This window comes from Colobus angolensis, unplaced genomic scaffold (genome assembly GCF_000951035.1).
Source record: "Colobus angolensis palliatus isolate OR3802 unplaced genomic scaffold, Cang.pa_1.0 Scaffold131, whole genome shotgun sequence".
Lineage (NCBI taxonomy): Eukaryota > Metazoa > Chordata > Mammalia > Primates > Cercopithecidae > Colobus > Colobus angolensis.
The window spans coordinates 3,278,071-3,299,151 of NW_012114364.1; the positions used below are offsets into that span (position 1 = coordinate 3,278,071).

The 21,081-nt window shown below is 35.0% G+C and overlaps 1 protein-coding gene across 2 annotated transcripts in view; it reads right to left on the reverse strand.

The window, feature by feature from the left end:
• Positions 1 to 21,081, reverse strand: part of CCDC91 (coiled-coil domain containing 91) — a 395,593-nt gene that overhangs the window by 266,759 nt on the left and 107,753 nt on the right. The window contains exons 2-5 of one of the 2 annotated variants that reach the window (XM_011934106.1): positions 14,552 to 14,640; positions 13,448 to 13,602; positions 12,296 to 12,499; positions 11,477 to 11,581 (exon numbers count right to left, since the gene is read on the reverse strand). In XM_011934106.1, the coding sequence (XP_011789496.1) occupies positions 11,477 to 11,581; positions 12,296 to 12,499; positions 13,448 to 13,602; positions 14,552 to 14,570 (483 nt within the window). In that variant the 5' untranslated portion in view covers positions 14,571 to 14,640. The remainder of the gene's footprint in view (positions 1 to 11,476; positions 11,582 to 12,295; positions 12,500 to 13,447; positions 13,603 to 14,551; positions 14,641 to 21,081) is intronic. The other variant, XM_011934104.1, reaches the window with a different exon arrangement.

Genomic DNA, 21,081 nt, shown 5'->3' on the forward strand with positions numbered 1-21,081 from the left:
TTGCTTAAATTCACCAAAACAGTTTACTTGATCTTTCTTCTAAAAACATTTTAAATTACCAAACTGTTTACAAATTCTAAATATCTTAAAAAACATTTGAAACAGAAAAATTCATTTTACTTATCAAGTCAAGTCTAAGATGCATATTCCATCACACCTTAAGATTTCTGAATTAGGTGGTCTTAAAATCTAATTTAGTCTTTTCTGTCCCCTCAAAACCTATCAGTAAATTGATGGCATTCCTTAAACAACTATGTCATCTTGGACTTGAGGAAGTACTAGTATCTACTTTAAATATCTACTACTGTGGATGATGACTCATGTAGCAAGGAGGAAGAAAAACATTCTCACCGGCATCAATTAGTTTGTGGGATTTTGAAAATGATATTCTCCCAATGACTTCAAAACTGTTTCATTCAGTTCCAATAAATAAAATGACAATTTGATTTTCTCAATTATTAGAACAGGGATAAGAAAATGACATAAGCCCCTTAAAATAAAAGCCAGCACAGAATTTCAAAAAACTGTACCTATATTAATTCTCATAACTGTTTCTAATTCTTGGCATTTTTTGAGACTAAAATGTCAGTTAATTTTCTCATTGCTACTGTTATTCAGTAACAAATAATTGAAAAAGAAATTTTTTTGGAGACAGTTTGGCTCTGTCACCAAGGTTAGAGTGCAGTGGTACAATGAGCTAACTGCAACCTCAAACTCCTGGGCTCAAGCAATCCTTTTGTCTCAGTCTCCCAAATAGCTAGGACAACAGGTGCATACACCATGCCCAGCAGCTAATTTTGTTTTGTTTTGTTTTGTTTTGTTTTTTTGAGAAACAGGGTCTCACTAAGTTGCCCAGGCTGGTCTCAACTACCTGGATTCAAGCAATCCTCCTGCCAAGCCTCCCAAAGTGTTGGGACTACAGGTGTGAATGACTGCACTAATATACAAATTACTAAGTTGTATATTTTCCCCCCATGGTTAGAAAAGTAATAAAGAAATTGTTTTTGTTTCTATTAAAAACTGCATATTTAGGTGATAAAATTAATAAAATTTGTATACTCTTCTTATTGTTTAAATGGTATCAAATAAGCTAGTTTTTTTAATTTAAAAAGTTAAAGCTATTTTCATTTTTAAAAATAAATTTTTATTTTTGTGAAATGGCCCTTATTTTATTTAAGTTGCTAACTGCTAATCAGAGAATAAAGACAGTGAATGAGGATAAACAGTATAAAAGTGAAACGTTTATTCTATAAATCAACACTTTGGTGAGAAAAGAAATGACTTAAGGTGCTTATTAGGAACATCAATCATGGTGTTCGTAATCAGTACCTGTAAACACTGATAAAAAAAGGTACAAATACAAGTTATATGTTTCAGTGCACAGAATCAAATAAGTAGTAACCCTATAGATATGCTTGTAATCACCGCACTTACCCTACACACAGACATACAACTAGTTCATCATCATCTCTTAAAAAAAAAAAAAACAAAAAAAAAAACACGAAGCTTGTCAAATTTAGTGGTTCTTAGGCAAATGTATGATCAATTTTCTATAAAACTCAAGGTAAAAATAAACAATAAAAAACTACTTGAAAAAATCATTATTCTCCAAACATTTTTTTCATTTCAACAATTCTTACAGACACAGACACCCATAAGTGCTTAATAATAGTACACAAAAATAAATAAAATATGTTTCAAGTTTTATTTGTTTTTTTATTGCTATGAGATTGAGAACGCCAAGTCCCAGCAATGTACTACTAATTCCATAAAAAATATGTATTCTCAGGGAAAGCATGTGTTTAACCCTTCTCACCACACATAATTCCCTTTAATAGCAATCAGCAGCAAAAAGAATCTAAGAATATGGTATTAACAAAGGTATGATTTTTAGATGTCTCAAAAATCCCTCACAGAACCCATTTTTTAAAAAATAGAAGCACAAACTGAGATATTTCTATCACAAATCTGTATCTCACAATATCCCTTATGAATGCCAAAATATGAAGAAGTGAGATAAACCATCAATAGTCCCAAGACGTGTATGGCATCCGAATCTGTGCAGGAAAAAAGATAAAAGTAATAGGACCTCAGACAGACACTAAAACTCTGAAATGGCTAACAGAAACTCACTGGATAGGTCAGCATGCCAAGATAAGAACAGTAGCTCATCAAACAGACATTAAAACTCTGAAATGGCTAACAGAAACTCACTGGATAGGTCAGCATGCCAAGATAAGAACAGTAGCTCATCAAACAGACATTAAAACTCTGAAATGGCTAACAGAAACTCACTGGAGAGGTCAGCATGCCAAGATAAGAACAGTAGCCGAAACTGAGAGAAGTCTACACAATTTCAGGTAAGTACAAGTGGTCTTCAATAAGGAGTCAATGGGCCAAAAAAACTCTAAATACTTTCAAGATAAAGCCCCACACTGAGGACACATTGCTGGGAAAATCCAAATTGATCAAACCAGAGACAATAGAGAGAGAAGAAAAAGAGGATCAAGATAAAAGTGGAAGAAGTAAATGAAGTCAGAAAATTATAAAATGTTTTCACCGTATTTTTTAATCAGACAAAAACACAGGATTTTAAAATGAGAGAAAACACTATCTTAAATGACTCATCTAAAAAGTTTAAGAGAACTAATTTCATGTAAAAACAACAGAAGAGCATTAGTTGAATCCCATACAATGCTATTATATGAAAAAAGAAGGAACAGAATGACAGCCCTACAGAAAATAAAAGCATAGCCAAAAAAAAAAAAAAAAAAATGGTGTGAGTTGGCTGAAAGTAAAAATAAATAAATAAATAAAATAAAAAGAAAAATTAACTCAACACAAAGTGAGCTAAAAGATACTCAGAAAATGATAAAATAGATTAAACAACATAAACCAAAGTTAGAACAACTCAGAAATGATGAGAGATTTTAGAAAAGAATTATGACAGAATAAATCATTTCAGAAATGATTATGTAAACTAAAGAATAAAAGGGGGAGCAAATTTTAGATAAAAAAAATGAAGCAATAAAAAGGAGTCAAGTAAAGACAAATGTAGAAGGCAAAGACTATCCAACATACAAATAACAGGAGTCACCATAAGGAAGACAGTCAGAGAATAAAACAAACATTAAATTTATAATGTAATAACTTCTTAAAACTGTAAAGAAAGAAATTGAAACTACATATATTAGAAAGACATATTGTAAACCTAGAGGAATCAACCAAAAATAACCAAAACCAGGACATAACAAGAAACTGGAAAAAGAATTAGATTGGTATTAGACTTTGACAGCAATGTTTTATGATACAAGAAAATCATGTATTTCAGATGTTCATAGAATAAAGAACTTCTATATGAGTCACTGTGAAAAGGCCTCCAAGAAATAATCTTAACTAAATAAATAAATATTTAGTATATTATTATCTAAATAAGATAGAAAGAAGGAGATATATGTGTATTTCTGATTGGCTTTGGTTTGCATTATAAAATACTCTACAAGGATACAAAAAAAAAAATAACAGGAATTATCTGTTGAGGGGAAAAAAGAACTAGGTAGATATAGCAGAGGATGAGGTGTAGACTTTTCACTATATGCCCTTATTTACTATATGCAGTTTTTGATGTTTGAATCACTTGAATACATTAACTGGCATGAGCCAGTAACTTAGCATTTTTTGAAACTTTCCTGGAAATTATAATGTGAGCCTGGATTGAAGAATATTGTTCTAAAATTTAAGGAAGTCAAATGAGTGAAGCAAAACAGATGAAATGCAGAAATTCATGAAAACTACTGTATAAAGCAAAATTTTCAAGTTTACTACTTGGACCCGAAAGTCTTATTTTTAAGAATATGCAAGGCCAGGTGCGGTGGCTCAAACCTGTAATCTCAGTATTTTGGAAGGCCAAGGTGGGCAGATCACCTGAGGTCAGGAGTTCAAAACAGCCTGGTGAACACGGTGAGACCCCATCTCTACTAAAGATACAAAAATTAGCAAGCTGTGGTAGTGCATGCCTGTAATTCCAGCTACTTGGGAGGCTGAAGCACAAGAATCGCTTGAACCCAGGAGGTGGAGATTGCAGTAAGCCAAGATCTTGCCACTGACTCCAACCTAGGCAACAAGAGCGAAACTTCTCAAAAAAAAAAAAAAAGAATATATAACTGACACATTAAGCAAAATATCCTTAACATGTTCTTTTTATATAAATAATTCTACCTGTTTGTTTTGGATAAACTTTTCTAAACTACACAGACACGTTTTAACGAATGTAAATGCTTATTATGGCAATGTTTATTATTCTAATACAGCTTGACAAAGAGGTCTTCCAAATTTTCGTGCTTAACTTATGGACTGAATAATTCAATCATTCAATTAGCTTTGAAATAAGAAAGAAAATACTTGACCATATCTCACAACGATTCCTCTCACAGTGATTCTCCTTTTATAAGGCCTGTGAAGAGGATAGGATTCCTAGTAACAGAAATACATACATTTCCCAGCATCAAATCTAATATAAAATATACCACTAAAAGAAATGCATGTAAAACCAACTAAAACATAAAATCCTTATTCTTCATTTTTTACAAACATTCCACTTATTAATTATTCTTTCTCTTGTCAGACTAAAATTCTGACAAAAATACATCTTCAGAGTGTTTAGTCATGCCAAAAAATATGTGAATAAACAGAATGTCTTCAAGTGATGCTTAATGTATACTAACATTTCCTTCAGCGTTTTCCAGTCCTACATAAGACCACACACTATATTTTGGGTTACCTAGGCATAACTGCTAAATTCTCTACATACCAGATCATCAAGCTAACTATTCTGGGTAGTCAAGCAACTGATCTAATCTACCCCTTAACCAAATTTATAAAGCACAATTATTATAGTAGCCTCTTGCCAAGCGCCCAATGTCCAACACCTGATTAGTACTTATTTTTAAAGAGTACATGAAAAAATTGAGATTAATATCTACTGGTACTTAAGTAATACAATCTGTGAAATTAGCAACAGAATGTAAGTAGTAGTCTGGGGCTGTATAAATCCATTTATTAGGTAAATGTAAGGTCCTCTGAAACATTTTATTTTCATAAAACAGTATTTTTTTTTTAATTAAATTCTCAAGCCGAATAATCAAGCTGCTGTAGCCAGGAGGCACTGCAATAGAAAATGGAATGTGAAAGAATAGATCCAGTCTTTAAAAAGCTTACAAAAAAAATTCCCAAAGTTAGCCATAGATACCAATACTGACGACTATCAAAGATAATAATTTTATAACCAGCTGTGTCTGGTTACTGAATTTTTAGAAATGTGGCAGCATGAGGACACGTGCTATCTGATGAGCTGCCAAGTTTCCTAAGTGCTTGTCACAGGTGTTGACCCACTTGTTACAGAAGTCAAAGAAAGGATACAAAAGGGATTGGAATCCATGCTGTACTAAAATGAGGAGTTCTCTATTCAAGCTTTGTGAAAGTCCTTTAAATAGTTATTTCTGATAAATGCAGCATGACTCACTTTTCTTCCTCTGGTTAGGCTACACACCCTGGACAGAACAGGAAAAGGGGACCTAGCACACACCCCCATTGTACTATAGAGTTCACAGTATTTATTTCCTTTTGTTATGGCACATTCACGCCTCTCCACCTATCCTGGTAATCAGACCATATCACATAAAATAACACTGTTAGAATTCTCTGTAATCATTAATGTTGTCTTTAAAAAGTTTGTTTAAAGGTTTTACAAACATTCCATTTATTAATTACTCTCTCTTGTCAGAATAAAATTCTGACAAAGATACATCCAAACCCTGGCCTAAGTAGAGGGGCAGATTTTTCAAAATTGAAAATTCAGAGCCCAGTATTCTGAAATCAGGTGAAAATATTGAGAATTTTCATGGTGAGAAATAGCTATAAATTTTATTTTCCTTTTTCTATATTGTCCACATTTTCCAGACTAAACATACTATTTTTATAAATACATAAACATACTAACATTTCTTAAGGAGAAAGACTTCTCAGCTAATTTAACCTAGCATTATCTTACTGGACTCCTAAATGTTGTGCTTTATGTAGGATACCACAGAGATGCAGGCACCAGTATATTGTTCCCATCATCATAAATAACTCTTTTCATTTAATTAAGCTCCACAAACATTTAAAAGACCTGTATGTTAGATACCTTGATATTAAAAAATTGCCATATTCTACAGAAAATATGTCATAAGACTCAATTATCTAGAGGATGACTGGCAGACCATAAATCCAAACAAGAAATTTAATATATATATTCATTGTTTGTATTAGTCCATTTTCACACTGCTGATAAAGACATACCCGAGACTAGGCAACTTATAAAAGAAAGAGGTTTAATGGACTCAACAGTTCTACTTGGCTGAGGAGGCCTGACAATCATGACAGAAGGTAAAAGGCACATCTCACATGGCAGCAGACAAGAGAAGAGAACTTGTGCAGGGAAATTTCCCTTTATAAAGCCATCAGATCTCATGAGACATTTACTATCATGAGAATTGCACAAGAAAGACACACTCCCGTGATTCAATTATCTCCCATTAGGTCCTTCCCACAACATGTGGGAATTATGAAAGCTACAATTCAAGATAAGATTTGGGTGGGGACACTGCCAAACCATATCACTATTTAAAAACTCACTTTGATAATATTTCATCCTATAGATACTTAACATACAGTAGCCTCCTTTGACACTCACAAATTTAATCACATCTCCTATTCCTAAGAAATTATTAGGTAGAAACAACTTTGTGTTAGTTTGAAAAAAAAAAAAAGTCCATAACCCTCAGAAAGAACTGGATTGCAGAAAGGTCAAATAGGGAAGCCTAAGATTTCCAAATTCTTCCTGGATCAGGTATTTACAGCACAATGTAAATGTTTTTGTTGAAAATACTTTCAGAATATCTAACACATACTCATATATATGCACAAACTTAGTAAATATAAAGCAGATAAAAAGATTTATGTATTATCTCCCATTTTGAATTATCCATATATTTTTATCCATCCTTCCTCTATCTAGAATGACTCCATGGGGGCTCATTAACCTGTTTCCCCCACCCCCCTAAAAAAACTGACTCAAAGTTACCTGTTTCAAAATAATGTTTTGATATCAATTTCCTGATGTAGCTACAACAACGAATACCTAAAATTTAAAAGGTTGCTTTCTATCCCACTTTCAAATTAAAATTAAAAAGACACACTTTTCCCTATTTCTGTCAATAAATACAGCTAAAAAGCTGGACATTTTATTAAAACAAATGTAAGAGGATTCTGGAACGTAGAGGGAAGGCAGACCTACTAGGGACCTGGGAATCCAAGGAATGACAAAGCAGTGAGTTCTGTGAGTTTTCTTTTAGCCTCATATATCCCAAACTAGGAAGTGGAACAGCCAGCAACCAGGAAACACCAATAGGCACAAAAGCCCCAATAAAAGCCAATCCTCTGTAGCAAAAGGGCCATGAAAGGCACAATCTAGCAAGACAGAAAGCTTTTAGACAATAAACACCCCACACCAATCAACTACCACGAAAAAAATAAATGGCCCTAACTTTGAAACTTTTAATCAATAGTAACCAATGACTCAAACAAAATACCTTCTTCTAAATTGTCATAGTGTAGGCCTGTCCCCATAGGACACTGAAAAGATACACTGCTCACCTTTTTCCTTATTTCCAAGTTTCACCTTTATTTTTAAACCACCTCTGTCACAAAAGGCCAAGTACCGAGCCTAGATTTCCACTCTTGCACAGCAACAATGAAGTGCCCACAGATGACCTTGATGTGGTATCAGAGAAAACCAAGTGGTTATGAAGACAGTTTTAGGACTTCTATCCCCATCCAAAAGGATTCTCTCACCCTCCATTCCTGTGTCAGAGGAAGCTGAGTGGGAAGCCAGAACTTTTATAACTATCCAGAGGTAACAAGGTCGCCCCTAATCTCACGGTAAGGCACCCGTGGAACAGTAAAAAGGTGCCTCTCCCCCTCCCAGCCAGGGACGCATATGCTAAGGCCTGTGGGAGCCCTGAAATCCCACCTTATCCCAGGAGTAAGGTGGTATCCTTCCTATCCAGGGTATCAAAGAGGGCTGAGTGGAGAACTTGTCATTTTACTTGCACCTCACATTAACAAAATAGTTAATCTTTTCCCAAACTACACAGTATCAGATGAGGCCTGCTACAATACAAGATTTAAATAAGATCCAAGGTGTCATACAAAATACCCACAATATGCAGGATATAATTAAAAAACACTCATGACACTAAGAATCAGGAAAATCTCAACTTGGGCAAGAAAATACTACCAACGGTAACACTGAGATGATACTTTCCTAACAAGGATTTTAAAGCAACCATAATAAAAATGCTTCAGCAGGGAATTATGAACATGCTTGAAACAAACAGAATAGAAACCTTCAGCACAGAATGGAAGATATGAAGGAGAGCCAAATGGAAATTTTAGAACTAAAAATACGATAACCAAATAAAAAACAAAGAATTGGCACATGAAATGAACGGAAGGAACTGAGGATAGAAATCCTTTCCTCAGAGATGGATGGTACAGAGACATATAAACTGAACAGTATGCCTACCTTAACTTCGATTTGGCTATGAGACCTCCTGGTACATTTTTCTATAATTTATTTAGCCAAGGTGTTTAACACTCCATAAGTTACTCTTTTATTCCCATGCTATAAAAAGGAGAGAGAAGCCTATTGGTCCTAAAATGAAGTCATCTGAAAAAAGTTTTCTTTGAAAGTACAGATTCCTATAAAACGAACTAGCTTTGAAGACTCAAGTTATCACTCCTAGATTATGACTATTAATAGTAAATGCAGTGAGACAACAATGATAATGCCAGATAGCATTTATATGTCATTAATGTAAAAACAACCCAAAGTGATATATGTTAGGTTTTATATAGCCTCTCTGATATGTTACAGTTCCCATTTATAGATGGAAAAATTGAATTCTCAAAGATGTATGTCTCACTAAAGGGTCCAGAATAAGTCATTCAATGAAGACAAAAAAACAGTTACCTCATTATTCAGTACTATGCCTTTTAATAAGCACCGTTAAGTCCAAGGATGAGGTCAGTAAGTGTGGCTATACACAACGTAGTTAGTCCTTGGGGAACAGGGTGCATGATATTAGTTCATCTACTGATTCATCCAACAGTATTCATTGAACATGCACTATATGCCAGGTACTACTGGCAAGGAAAAGTTCTTAATCTGAAGAAACTTACACTGTAATGGAGAAAAGGCAGAAAATAAACAAATCAAAATAAAACAACAGGTAGGAATAGGTGGTATGGGAAAGAAAAAAATAAAAAGGGCTAGAGAATGCTGAGCAAGTACACAGGACCTTATTTTATACAGCATGATTAAGAAAAGGCTCCACAAGAGTAGCATTTGAGCAAGTATCAGAAGGAAGCTAGAGTTCAGCGAGAGCTGTTAAAAGTATAATTTTCAAAAAGTTAATCTGACTCATGTAAATACAAATTGAAGATACACCAAAGATTTATTTTGTTCATTTACTAATGAATTAATCATTTAAGACTGAATGAATGAGACATTAAGACTGGTTCAAGAAGCATTTGAAGAACAGGATTTATATAGGAAATTTAACAATGGAGTGTTAGACTAAAAGCACTAGGTTAGAGACAAAACTGGTTAATATCCTGTAAGACCGAATGAATAAGATGCTAAGACTGGTTCAAACAGCGTTTGAAGAACAGGATTTAGATAGGAAAGTTAATAACATGGAGTGTTAGACTAAAAGCACTAGGTTAGAGATAAAACTTGTTAATATCCTACAGGGCAATTAATTATATTCTCTGAAGTTATCTTTTCTAACAAACAGAATTATTTGCATCTATAAATTAACATGTAACTTCACTACATCTGAGACTTATTCAAGAGTAAACAGTGAGTCAAATAAACTACATTCTCCTAAGTATGCCTGAGGTGGGCACATTAAACAATGTCATCACAGATGCTGAAAAGACACACTGCCTGCATTTTTCCTTATTTCCAAGTTTTATATTTTTAAAAAACTGCTCTACAGGAGGAACCACATTCCAGGCAGGGATACGTGAGTGAATCATGGATCATACTACTCCAACAGGCAAAGAATGTCCTTCCCCACATATACTCACACATTCACCTATACCTTATTGTAAAGCTTGGTGTAAATAAATACCTGAGGGTAAACTGGAGAAGCTTGAAAATGTATATTGGAAAGAAAATAGGAATTGAGTCTGGGATCTGATTTGATTTACATTTTTTCTTACCTGCTGAATTAAAAACTCATGATGGAAAAGAACAAGAGTGGAAGCTAGAAGACCACTTACGAGACTATTACAGTGATTCAGGCAAATAAATAAATAAATATATGATTTGTCAAATGTAAAAAGTGCTAGAAAGAAAAATAAAGAAGACTATGATAAGGTGGACGAAGAGGATGTCAGCATTGTCTGGAAAGGCTTATCTGATAAGGTAATACTTGAACAGAGACTTGAAGGCTATGAAGAAAACCATGCAGGTATCTGAGGGAATCTGAGTACTCTGGATATTAGGAAAAAGAAAAATGACTGAGGAAGAAGAGGCAAGGAAAAGACAGGAAGAAGGGACCTAAGGGAACACAGAGCCTTGAAAACCAGTTTAAGGACTTGGCTTTTAGTGGGGGTAAGATAAGAAGCCACCAAAGGTTTTAGAACAGAAGAATGACATGACCAGCTTAAGTTTCAATCAGATCACAGTGGCTGCAATGGGGGGAATGGTCTGCACGTGGGCAGTGACAAAAGCAAAAGACTAGTACGAATATACTTTAGTAACACAAGGGAGAAATAATGATAATATACAATATGTTGACAGTGGTGACCATGATGATAAACGGTTGAAACCTGGATATTCTGAAGGTACAGCCAACAAATCCTGCTAAAGAAACAGACATTGAGTAAGTACAAAAACGAATGTGCAAGTTTTAGTCTTAGCAATTAACAGGAAGGAGTTGTCATTTACTGTGTTAAGTTAGACTGTAGAATAAACACATAAGGAAATTTAGGAAGGAGAAAAGGAGACAATTTATTTTAAAAAGTTAAATATCTCAGTTCTGGATTACAGGATTCTAAATGTAATTCAAATGTAATTATTATAACAAAAATTAGAATAAACAGTTCCCAAAATGTATCCATTAGAAACAGAGTATTTCTTACCAAATTGCTTGAACCTCAAACTACTAATCCTCAGGGCTGCTCACAAACTCATATTTTTCAAAATGGGCATCTTCCCATTAATTTAACCCATGTTAGTCAGTTTTATACATTTAAGCAAGTACTGATTCTTCATTCATAAGATACTCATTATGTACTTTTGGAAATTATAGCACATGCTTCATCAAAAGGCTTACATTTTAAATTTTAAGTTCAATTTTCTTACCTGAAGTTCTTTGTATCTATCTTGAAAAGAAATGGCCTCTTGCTCTTTTTCTTTTAGAAAGCCTTTTTCTAAGACATTATGCTTTTCCATCAATGATTCCACATCCTAAAACAAAAATCCAAATACAGGCTTTGTAATATTTAATGGCTTAAAATATATTTAGTTTTTTCAATGCACATATCAGAAAACATTTGTCAGAGAAAGAATCCATGGGAAGTATGGCTTAAAATCTAACAATATTATAAATTGTATGCTTCATCTAATTTCTAGGACAATATCAAACATGGACATAACATTTACTCATTCCAACAAATGAATATGAGCACCTCAACTAATTTCATCAACATAATCTATTTCTAGATACACTTTCTATAAATACGGTAAGCTCTTTTGACAGATACATTCACAGGGAACAATGCATAAGTAAAGAATTTACTAAAATGGCTGTATACCTAAGTACTCTTGTCAAATATCCCATGATGCCTAACTTCCCATAGGGAAAAGTTGATATCACAAAATTTTGCCTCTTCATAAGAAATACAATATTATCTGCTTTCAAAGTAAATAAAAATAAACCAAAAAAAGAAAGCAACAGTTAGAAAAAAACTAGTAAAAGATATTCATATCTTTAAAAGTACATATGTAAAATACATTTCTCATCAAAGGCTTTTCCAGGTGATTAGTTCATGACTGTCTTAAACCTACAGCCAAGGGAGAAAAGTATCTTCTTCCTCTGATGAGTTTTTAATCAGAGTTTGAGATTATATCAAATTTCTAATATTTGCAAATCAAACATTTTTTAGGCAAATTTAAATATACCTTTTTAATTCTCTGTTTTTCTTCTTCAGATACTTTGAGTTTAATCTCCAGACTTGAAATTTTTTGCTGAAGCTGTATGTTAGATACATTGGCTCCAGGATCCTCAGAATCATCCACAAGGGCAATTGCCCCATTACTTTTTTCATCAGTTAAACCCAATGGAAAAAGTGAGATATCCAGATGAGTGTGTGTTGATTGCTGAATCTAAACCACATTACAAAAAAAAAAAAAAAAAAATACACAAGAGAGGAAAGTTTACACTATACCAATAATGAAAACATCCAAAGGGCACTAGAAACCACATTTGGAAATTAAGTTGTTGAAAAGGTTCTGAAATTATTTCACCCTTTAAGTAAATCAAGAGAAGACCTCAAACTGTTACTACAACCCAATCTTTGCTGTAAGAAACAAAATTTCCTCTTAATTTTGAAATCTAATGTATTCCTTAATTTGCTACCAATGCACTAAAAGACTTAAAACTTTTTCCTACACTTGAAAATGTATGAATAAGGATAGATATATCTGGTTGTTAACAGTTCTTAAAATTTACACACAGACCTAGAATTTGTTTATATTTTAAGCTGTAAATCGAACTCTGAAATTTATCAATGACCTCTATTGATCATCACTGTCTCGCAAAATTAACAGGTGACTCAAAATTGTGTACAACACTTTAGAAATTGGGACTACCTCCAGCAGCTAGCATAAGTGCTTGGTTTAAAAAATATTTGAATGAATAAACCTTGTAACTGCTATATTTTTGGTTTTTACCCTAAAATTGAAATAGTTGCTTGTATACCTGAAAACATGTGGTAAGATTTGCTAAAAAGAGAAATACTTATTCTTCTTTGTATTATTTTCCCTTTTCAAGTTCAAGATTTGAAATGCAAAGCCAGGTAAAGTTTAATAAAAGATACTCAAATCATACTTTGGTAACTAAGGCTACTTAAATATTTTGCAATCGTGCCACGAAACACAAACATATTATCTAGTTTTTTTGAATTCTACGTATTAGCCTCAAAATTAGAATCTCTATTGCAGAAATACTTCTTTAAGACAAATTGGCTAAAAAAGAAACTTAAAAAAACATCAATTAAATTAGCAGGCAATTTTTTAAGTGCACATCTCCTTTAAAAATATGCTTGTCTTTACCTGTGCTTTAGGAATAGTCTGACTCAGAATGCTATTTTCTGGTGTATTCTCTGGTGATGAAATAATGGCATCAGAAGAGAGGCAGCCAGTGGCAGAAGAGTGGTCATGGTCCAGTACAATCTCAGGAGAAGATGGGGAAAGATGGACTCCAGATACTAAAAAAAAAAAAAAAATAACAAAAAGGATAGGATTATTAAAGAGAAAACACGTTGAAGGGAAGAAAGCTGAAATAGAGTAAAAGAGAAAAGTAAGGAAAGTAAAAGCAATGAGAGTGAAAAATCAGGATTCTATGACTATTTCTCAGGGCCTAATCGCTAAGAGGTAAAACTAATGTTTTTAATTTAACATGACATTTCCATGTAAGATCCAGGCAAACAAAATAGTTTTATAAAGTCTTAGTGTAATAGTGCCATAAGAAGCACATTTCTAGCATAGAGAAAATACTCATATATATGTATGAGTATATCATATATATGAGAAAATATATATATTATATATATAATATATTCATTCATTTCATTCAGAAAAACCGACTTAATTTTTTAAAAAGCACTAGAGTGCCTACCAGTGCCAGTCATAGGCATTAGGGACTGAACAGACACCAGTGAGCGATACAGATGCACCCATGTACTCAATGGCTTTACGACTCGGTAGGCAAGTCAACCAATTAATATTTATAACAATAAAATGAGTAAGGGAAAGAATCAATTACTTTGAAACAACTAATCCAACAATATCTGCATTAAGGTCTTCTTTTGTGACAAATAAAAGAATTTTCATGCTAAAATAAAGTCAATTTAAGTTTGCTGAATTGTCCATACAGAAAAATAATAATTTTTCTTTTTCAATTAGCTTAAAAAAAATTAGATTGTGATTAGAGCTCAAATATAAAAGTTCTGAAAGGAAACCCAAATATCAAGTATGACATAAGACAAAAGTACGGATATGAGCAAGATAAACAGGTCGTACATATATTACTTGATTTTCAAATGTTCTTTCTAAAAATTCAAATAAGTTTGTACTAGGTGTGTTAAAATTTAAGGAAAGTGAGTCATTTTTTGGTACAGCCCATTCATACATTTTGACTTTCTAAACTATAAAGACCTTTATTCCACATTGGCATCAGTAGCAACGTCAGTGAAGTTCTACCATAAACTCTGGAAGGCAGTTCACAATGGAAATTGCATGTTTCCCTGAAGAAAGACATTTATAAGGCTGTTAGATATAAACAAAATAACAAATACATCAATTTGTGATTGATATTCTAAGAATTCAATTATCTCAAATACATTTTTATTAGGTAGCAATATTGCATTTTTGAGACATTATGTGTCTCATAATATATAATATAGTCTAGCTTCACCCGTAGGCTTTTTTTTTTTTTTTTTTTTGAGACAGAGTCTCGCTCTGTTGCCCAGACTGGAGTGCAGTGGTGCGATCTTAGCTCACTGCAACCTCCGCCTCCCGGGTTCATGCCATTCTCCTGCCTCAGCCTCCAGAGTAGCTGGTACTACAGGCACCCACCACCACACCCAGCTAACTTTTTGTATTTTTAGTAGAGACAGGGTTTCACCATGTTAGGATGGTTTCGATCTCCTGACCCCATGATCCACATGCCCCAGCCTCCCAAAGTGCTGGGATTACAGGCATGAGCCACCACGCCTGGCCAGGCATTTCAATTCCTTTTTTATTTTTTTTTTAAAGACGGAGTCTCACCCTGTCACCCAGGCTGGAGTACAATAGTGCAATCTCGGCTCACTGCAACCTCCACATCCTGGGTTCAAGCAATTCTCCTGCCTCAGCCTCCCAAGTAGCTGGGATTACAGGCGCTCACCACCAAGCCCAACTAACTTTTTGTATTTTTAGTAGAGACAGAGTTTCACCATGTTGGAAAGGATAGTCATGATCTCCTGACCTCCTGACCTGCTGATCCACCCGCCTCGGCCTCCCAAACAGCTAGGATTACAGGCATGAGCCACGGCGCCCGGCCAGGCATTTCAATTCTTTAACTCAAATACAGAAAAGTGAAATTTTAATTCATGTTTGTACTTGGTATCCCTACTTCAGAAATTATGTTTTTCTAATCTTCACTATTCTATACAAGTATAATAGTGAAAGAGATTTCTTCAAAACATCAAAATATTTCCACTTCTAATTCTGTATCATAATTTACAACAAAAATATTACTAATGAATTTTTAAAGGCATGAAAGTAACTAGTATAGTGGACAGAGAAGGAATACAGCCTTGTGGTTAAGAACATAGACTCTAGAACCACACTACCATACCAGGTATAGAACAATGGACAAGTTACTTAACTTCTCTGTGCTTCAGTGTCCTCATCTATAAAATGGGCAGAGATTTTGCTGATAAGGTTTAAATTGTGGAAAATATGTAAAGCATTTAGTACAGTGTTGGTATTTTATTATTTTAAAGAATATTATTAAAATTTATTAAGCAAGTATGTTTATTTAAAGGTATATATGTGGCTGTGATCCTGTATTCAAGAAACTATTAACAGTTTCATTCTGATCTAACACCTATTTGAATATTTATGTATGTTATTCATATTTATAGGCATAAGATAAGATGTCATGCTGTCCCAAGTTAAATTCTTCTCCTGTAACATTAAATGTTCAAGTGTATCATATTAGGGAGAAAGGAGGGAAAGTGAGTAGAATACAGGAAGAGTGGGAGCAAGTAAGAAAGAAAAAAGGAAAAGAAAGAGATGAAAGGGAGAGGTTCAAGGAGGACAGTAGAGAGAGGGAATGAAGGTACCCAGAGTCACATACTAACTAGTACTGTACTATGACCCTTTCTCTTCATAACCAAGTTACTGAACAGTTCATAAACCCTGTCGCCATTTTCTTCTTCCTCAACCCAATCTTCATCACTCCACTGAATTTAAGATACTAGCTGTCATATCAGATACTATTAAATTAAATAAACACATCTGATCTTATCTTTCTTCAGTTCTTCAGAGAACATGATGATGACCCTCCATTTTTCTTAAAACTCCTCCTTTGGTCCCTGTTACACAAGATCTCCTATATTTCTACCTAACACTTTGACTACCATTTTCTTGATTCCTTTTCAGGCTCTTTCTCCAATAAACCTCAAGTTTCATTATTTCATATATCTGCTGATCTTCTCACTGCACAGAATATTCTGTATTACCACTTTCAAAACCCATTATTTAAATTACCACCTCTAAGCTAATGATACTCAATACATCTCCAGTATAAATCACTCTGCAGAAATCTAGATCTATACTCACCTTACTACCAGATAGTTTCATTCAGGTGTCCAACAGATATACCAAACCTGCCTATCATCTTATATAGACCTGCTTTGCTTCATGTTTTCCATCTAGTTAATAATACCTCAAAAAACCATTTGCTCAAGCCAGAAATGATACCACTAAGTGCTAACTTCACTCCAGTCACACAGTATTACTAACATTCCCTGACTATGCCACGTTTCTTCAGTACCTCTGTGACCTCACAATATTATTCTCTAGGTAAAAGCCATAGGCATTAGAGTCAGAAATGGATTCAAATTTAAACATTAACAATTTATGCATTATGCAGCCTTAAGCAAATTACAATAACTCTTCTAAGCCAAAGTTTCCTCTTGTGAAAATGGGGAAATAATAGGTAGCTCAAAATGATGTTGTACAGCTTAAACGAGATAATGTATACCAACCACCTAGCTCAGTGACAGGTACATGGTGAGCATTCAGTAAATGGAAGTTGTCACTGAAGTTATAAGTTGGCAACATTCAAAACAAGCTTTTCTAGAAATCTTTTCACATCTATCCCATTATTCAACCAAGCACAAAATAATTCTAATTTTCCATTGTTAAGATACTACAAGATTTTTAAGAAATAGTGACAAACCATTGCATAACAATAAATGGGAAACATTTAAAGCAGTGATTAGAAACAAAACTTCATAGCCCTGAACACTTCAATCAAAAAATAAATTAAATTCCCAGCTCAAACTAAAAAAGAAACAAAAAAGAAAATTTAAAACGTAGAATAAGGAAAATAATAAAGATACTGCAATCACTGAAGTAGATTAATAAGAAAAAAGGGTAAATATAACTATTCAAAATCCTGGATTTCAAATGAAAATTAAACAAAATAGTAGCTAACAATAAAAGGGAAAGAACTCAAATATACAAAATTAAATGATAAGGAGAATATAGCTATTATAACAGAAGAAACTAGAAAGTAGTAACATTGGGTGGTGCAAAGATGGCTGAATAAGAACAGCTCCAGTCTCCAGCTCCCAGCGTTAGCAACACAGTAGACAAGTGATTTCTGCACTTCAGACTGATGTACAGGGTTCATCTCACTGAGGCTTCTCAGATAGTGGGTGCTGGACAGTAGGTGCAGCCCAACAAGCCAGAGCCAAAGCAGGGCAAGGCATTGCCTCACCCGGGAAGTGCAAGGGGGAAGGGAATTCTCTTTCCTAGCCAAGGGAAACCATGACACACAACACCTGGAAAATCAGGTTACTCCCACCCTAATAGTGCACTTTACCAAGGGTCTTAGCAAACGGCACACCATGAGATTATATCCCGCGCCTCGCTGGGAGGATCCCATGCCCACAGAGCCTCCCTCATTGCCAGCACAGCAGTCTGAGATCTAACTGCAAGGCAGCAGCAAGGCTGGGGGAGGGGCGCCCGCCACTGCTGAGGTTTAAGTAGGTAAACGAAGTGGCCAAGAAACTCCAACTGGGGGGAGCCCGCCACAGCTCAAGGAGGCCTGTCTGCCTCTGTAGACTCCACCTCTGGGGACAGGACATAGCCAAACAAAAGGAAGCAGAAACCTCTGCAGATGAAAATGTCCCTGTCTGACAGCTTTGAAGAGAGTAGTGGTTCTCCCAGCATGGAGTTTGAGATCTGAGAACGAACAGACTGCCTGCTCAAATGGGTCCCTGATCCCTGAGTAACCTAACTGAGAGACATGCCCCACTAGGCACAGACTGACACCTCACAACTCACACGGCTGAGTACACCCCTGAGACGAAGCCTCCAGAGGAATGATCAGATAGCAATATTTGCTGTTCAGCAATATTCACTCTTCTGCAGCCTCTGCTGCTGATACTCAGGCAAACAGGGTCTGGAGTGGAACTCAAGCAAACTCCAACAGACCTGCAGCTGAGAGTCCTGACTGTTAGAAGTAAAACTAATAAACAGAAAGGACATCCACATCAAAACCCCATTTTATATCACCATCATCAAAGACCAAAGGCAGACAAAACCACAAAGATGGGGAAAAAGTAGTTCAAAAACGCTGAAAATTATAAAAATCAGAGCGCCTCTCCCCCTCCAAAGAAACACAGCTCCTCGTCAGCAACGGAACAAAGCTGCATGGAGAATGACTTTCACGAGTTGAGAGAAGAAGGCTTCAGGCGATCAAACTTCTCCGAGCTAAAGAAGGAAGTACGAACCCAGCACAAAGAAACTAAAAACCTTGAAAAAAGATTTGACAAATGGCTAACTAGAATAACCAATGTAGAGAAGCCCTTAAACAACCTGATAGAGATTAAAACCATGACACAAGAACTACGTGACAAATGCACAAGGTTCAGTAACCGATTTCGATCAACAGGATGGAAGGGTATCAGTGATTGAAGATCAAATGAATGAAATGAAGCAAAAAGAGAAGTTTACAGAAAAAAAGAGTAAAAAGAAATGAACAAACTCTCCAAGAAATATGGGACTATGTGAAAAGACCATATTTACGTCTTATTGGTGTACCTGGAAGTAACGGTGAGAATGGAACCAAGTTGGAAAACACTCTGCAGGATACTATCCAGGAGAACTTCCCCAATCTAGCAAGGCAGGTCAACATTCAAATTCAGGAAATATAGAGAACTCAACAAAAATACTCCTGGAGAAGAGCACCAAAGTTGAAATGAAGGAAAAAATATTAAAGGCAGCCAGCAAGAAAGGTCGGGTTACTCACAAAGGGAAGCCCATCAGACTAACAGTGGATCTCTACACAGAAACTCTACAAGCCAGAAAAGAGTGGGGGCCAATACTCAACGTTCTTAAAGAAAAGAATGTTCAACCCAGAATTTCATATCCAGCCAAACTAAGTTTCATCAGTGAAGGAGAAATAAAATCCTTTACAGACAAGCAAATGCTGAGAGATTTTGTCACTACCAGATCTGCCCTACAAGAGCTCCTGAAGGAAGCGCTAAACATGGAAAGGAACAACAGGTACCAGTCACTGCAAAAACATGCCAAAGTGTAAAGAGCATCGATGTCAGGAAGAAACTGCATCAACTAACGAACAAAATAACCAGCTAACATCATAATGACAGGAACAAATTCACACATAACAATATTAACCTTAAATTTAAATTGGCTAAATGCTCCAAATAAAAGACACAGACTGGCAAATTGGATAAAGAGTCAAGACCCATCAGTGTGCTATATTTAGGAGACCCATCTCACGTGCACACACCCAAAGGCTCAAAATAAATGGATGGAGGAAGATCTACCAAGCAACTGGAAAACAAAAAAAGGCAGAAGTTGCAATCCTAGTCTGTGATAAAACAGACTTTCAACCAACAAAGATCAAAAGAGACAAAGAAGGCCATTACATAATGGTATAGGGATCAATTCAACAAGAAGAGCTAACTACCTTGAACATATATGCACCCAATACAGGAGGACCAGATTCATAAAGCAAGTCCTTAGAGACTTACAAAGAGACTTAGACTCCCACAAAATAATAATGGGAGATTTCAACACCCCACTGTCAACATTACACAGATCAACAAGGGAGAAAGTTAACAAGGATATCCAGGAATTGAACTCAACTCTGCACCAAGCGGACCTAATAGACATCTACAGAACTCTCCACCCCAAATCAACAGAATAAACGTTCTTCTCAACACCACATCGAACTTATTCCAAAACTGACCACATAGTTGGAAGTGAAATACTCCTCAGCAAATGCAAAAGAACAGAAATTGTAACAAACTATCTCTCAGACCACAGTGCAATCAAACTAGAACTCAGGATTAAGAAACTCAATCAAAACTGCTCAACTACATGGAAACTGAACAATCTGTTTCTGAATGACTACTAGGTACATAACAAAATGAAGGCAGAAATAAAGATCTTCTTTGAAACCAATGAGAACAAAGATACAACATACCAGAATCTCTGGGACACATTTAAAGCAGTGTGTAGAGGAAAATTTACAGCACTAAATGCTCAGAAGAGAAAGCAGGAAAGATCTAAAATTGACACACTAACATCATAAGTAAAAGAACTAGAGAAGCAAGAGCAAACACATTCAAAAGCTAGCAGAAGGCAAGAGATAACTAGGATCAGAGCAAAACTGAAGGAGATAGACACACACAAAAAACCCTTCAAAAAAATCAATGAATCCAGAAGCAGTTTTTTGAAAAGATCAACAAAATTGATAGACCACTAGCAAGACTAATAAAGAAGAAAAGAGAGAAAAATCAAATAGACACAATAAAAAATGATAAAAGGGATATCACCACCAACCCCACAGAAATACAAATTACCATCAGAGAATACTATAAACACCTCTACGCAAATCAACTAGAAAACCTAGAAGAAATGGATAAATTCCTGGACGT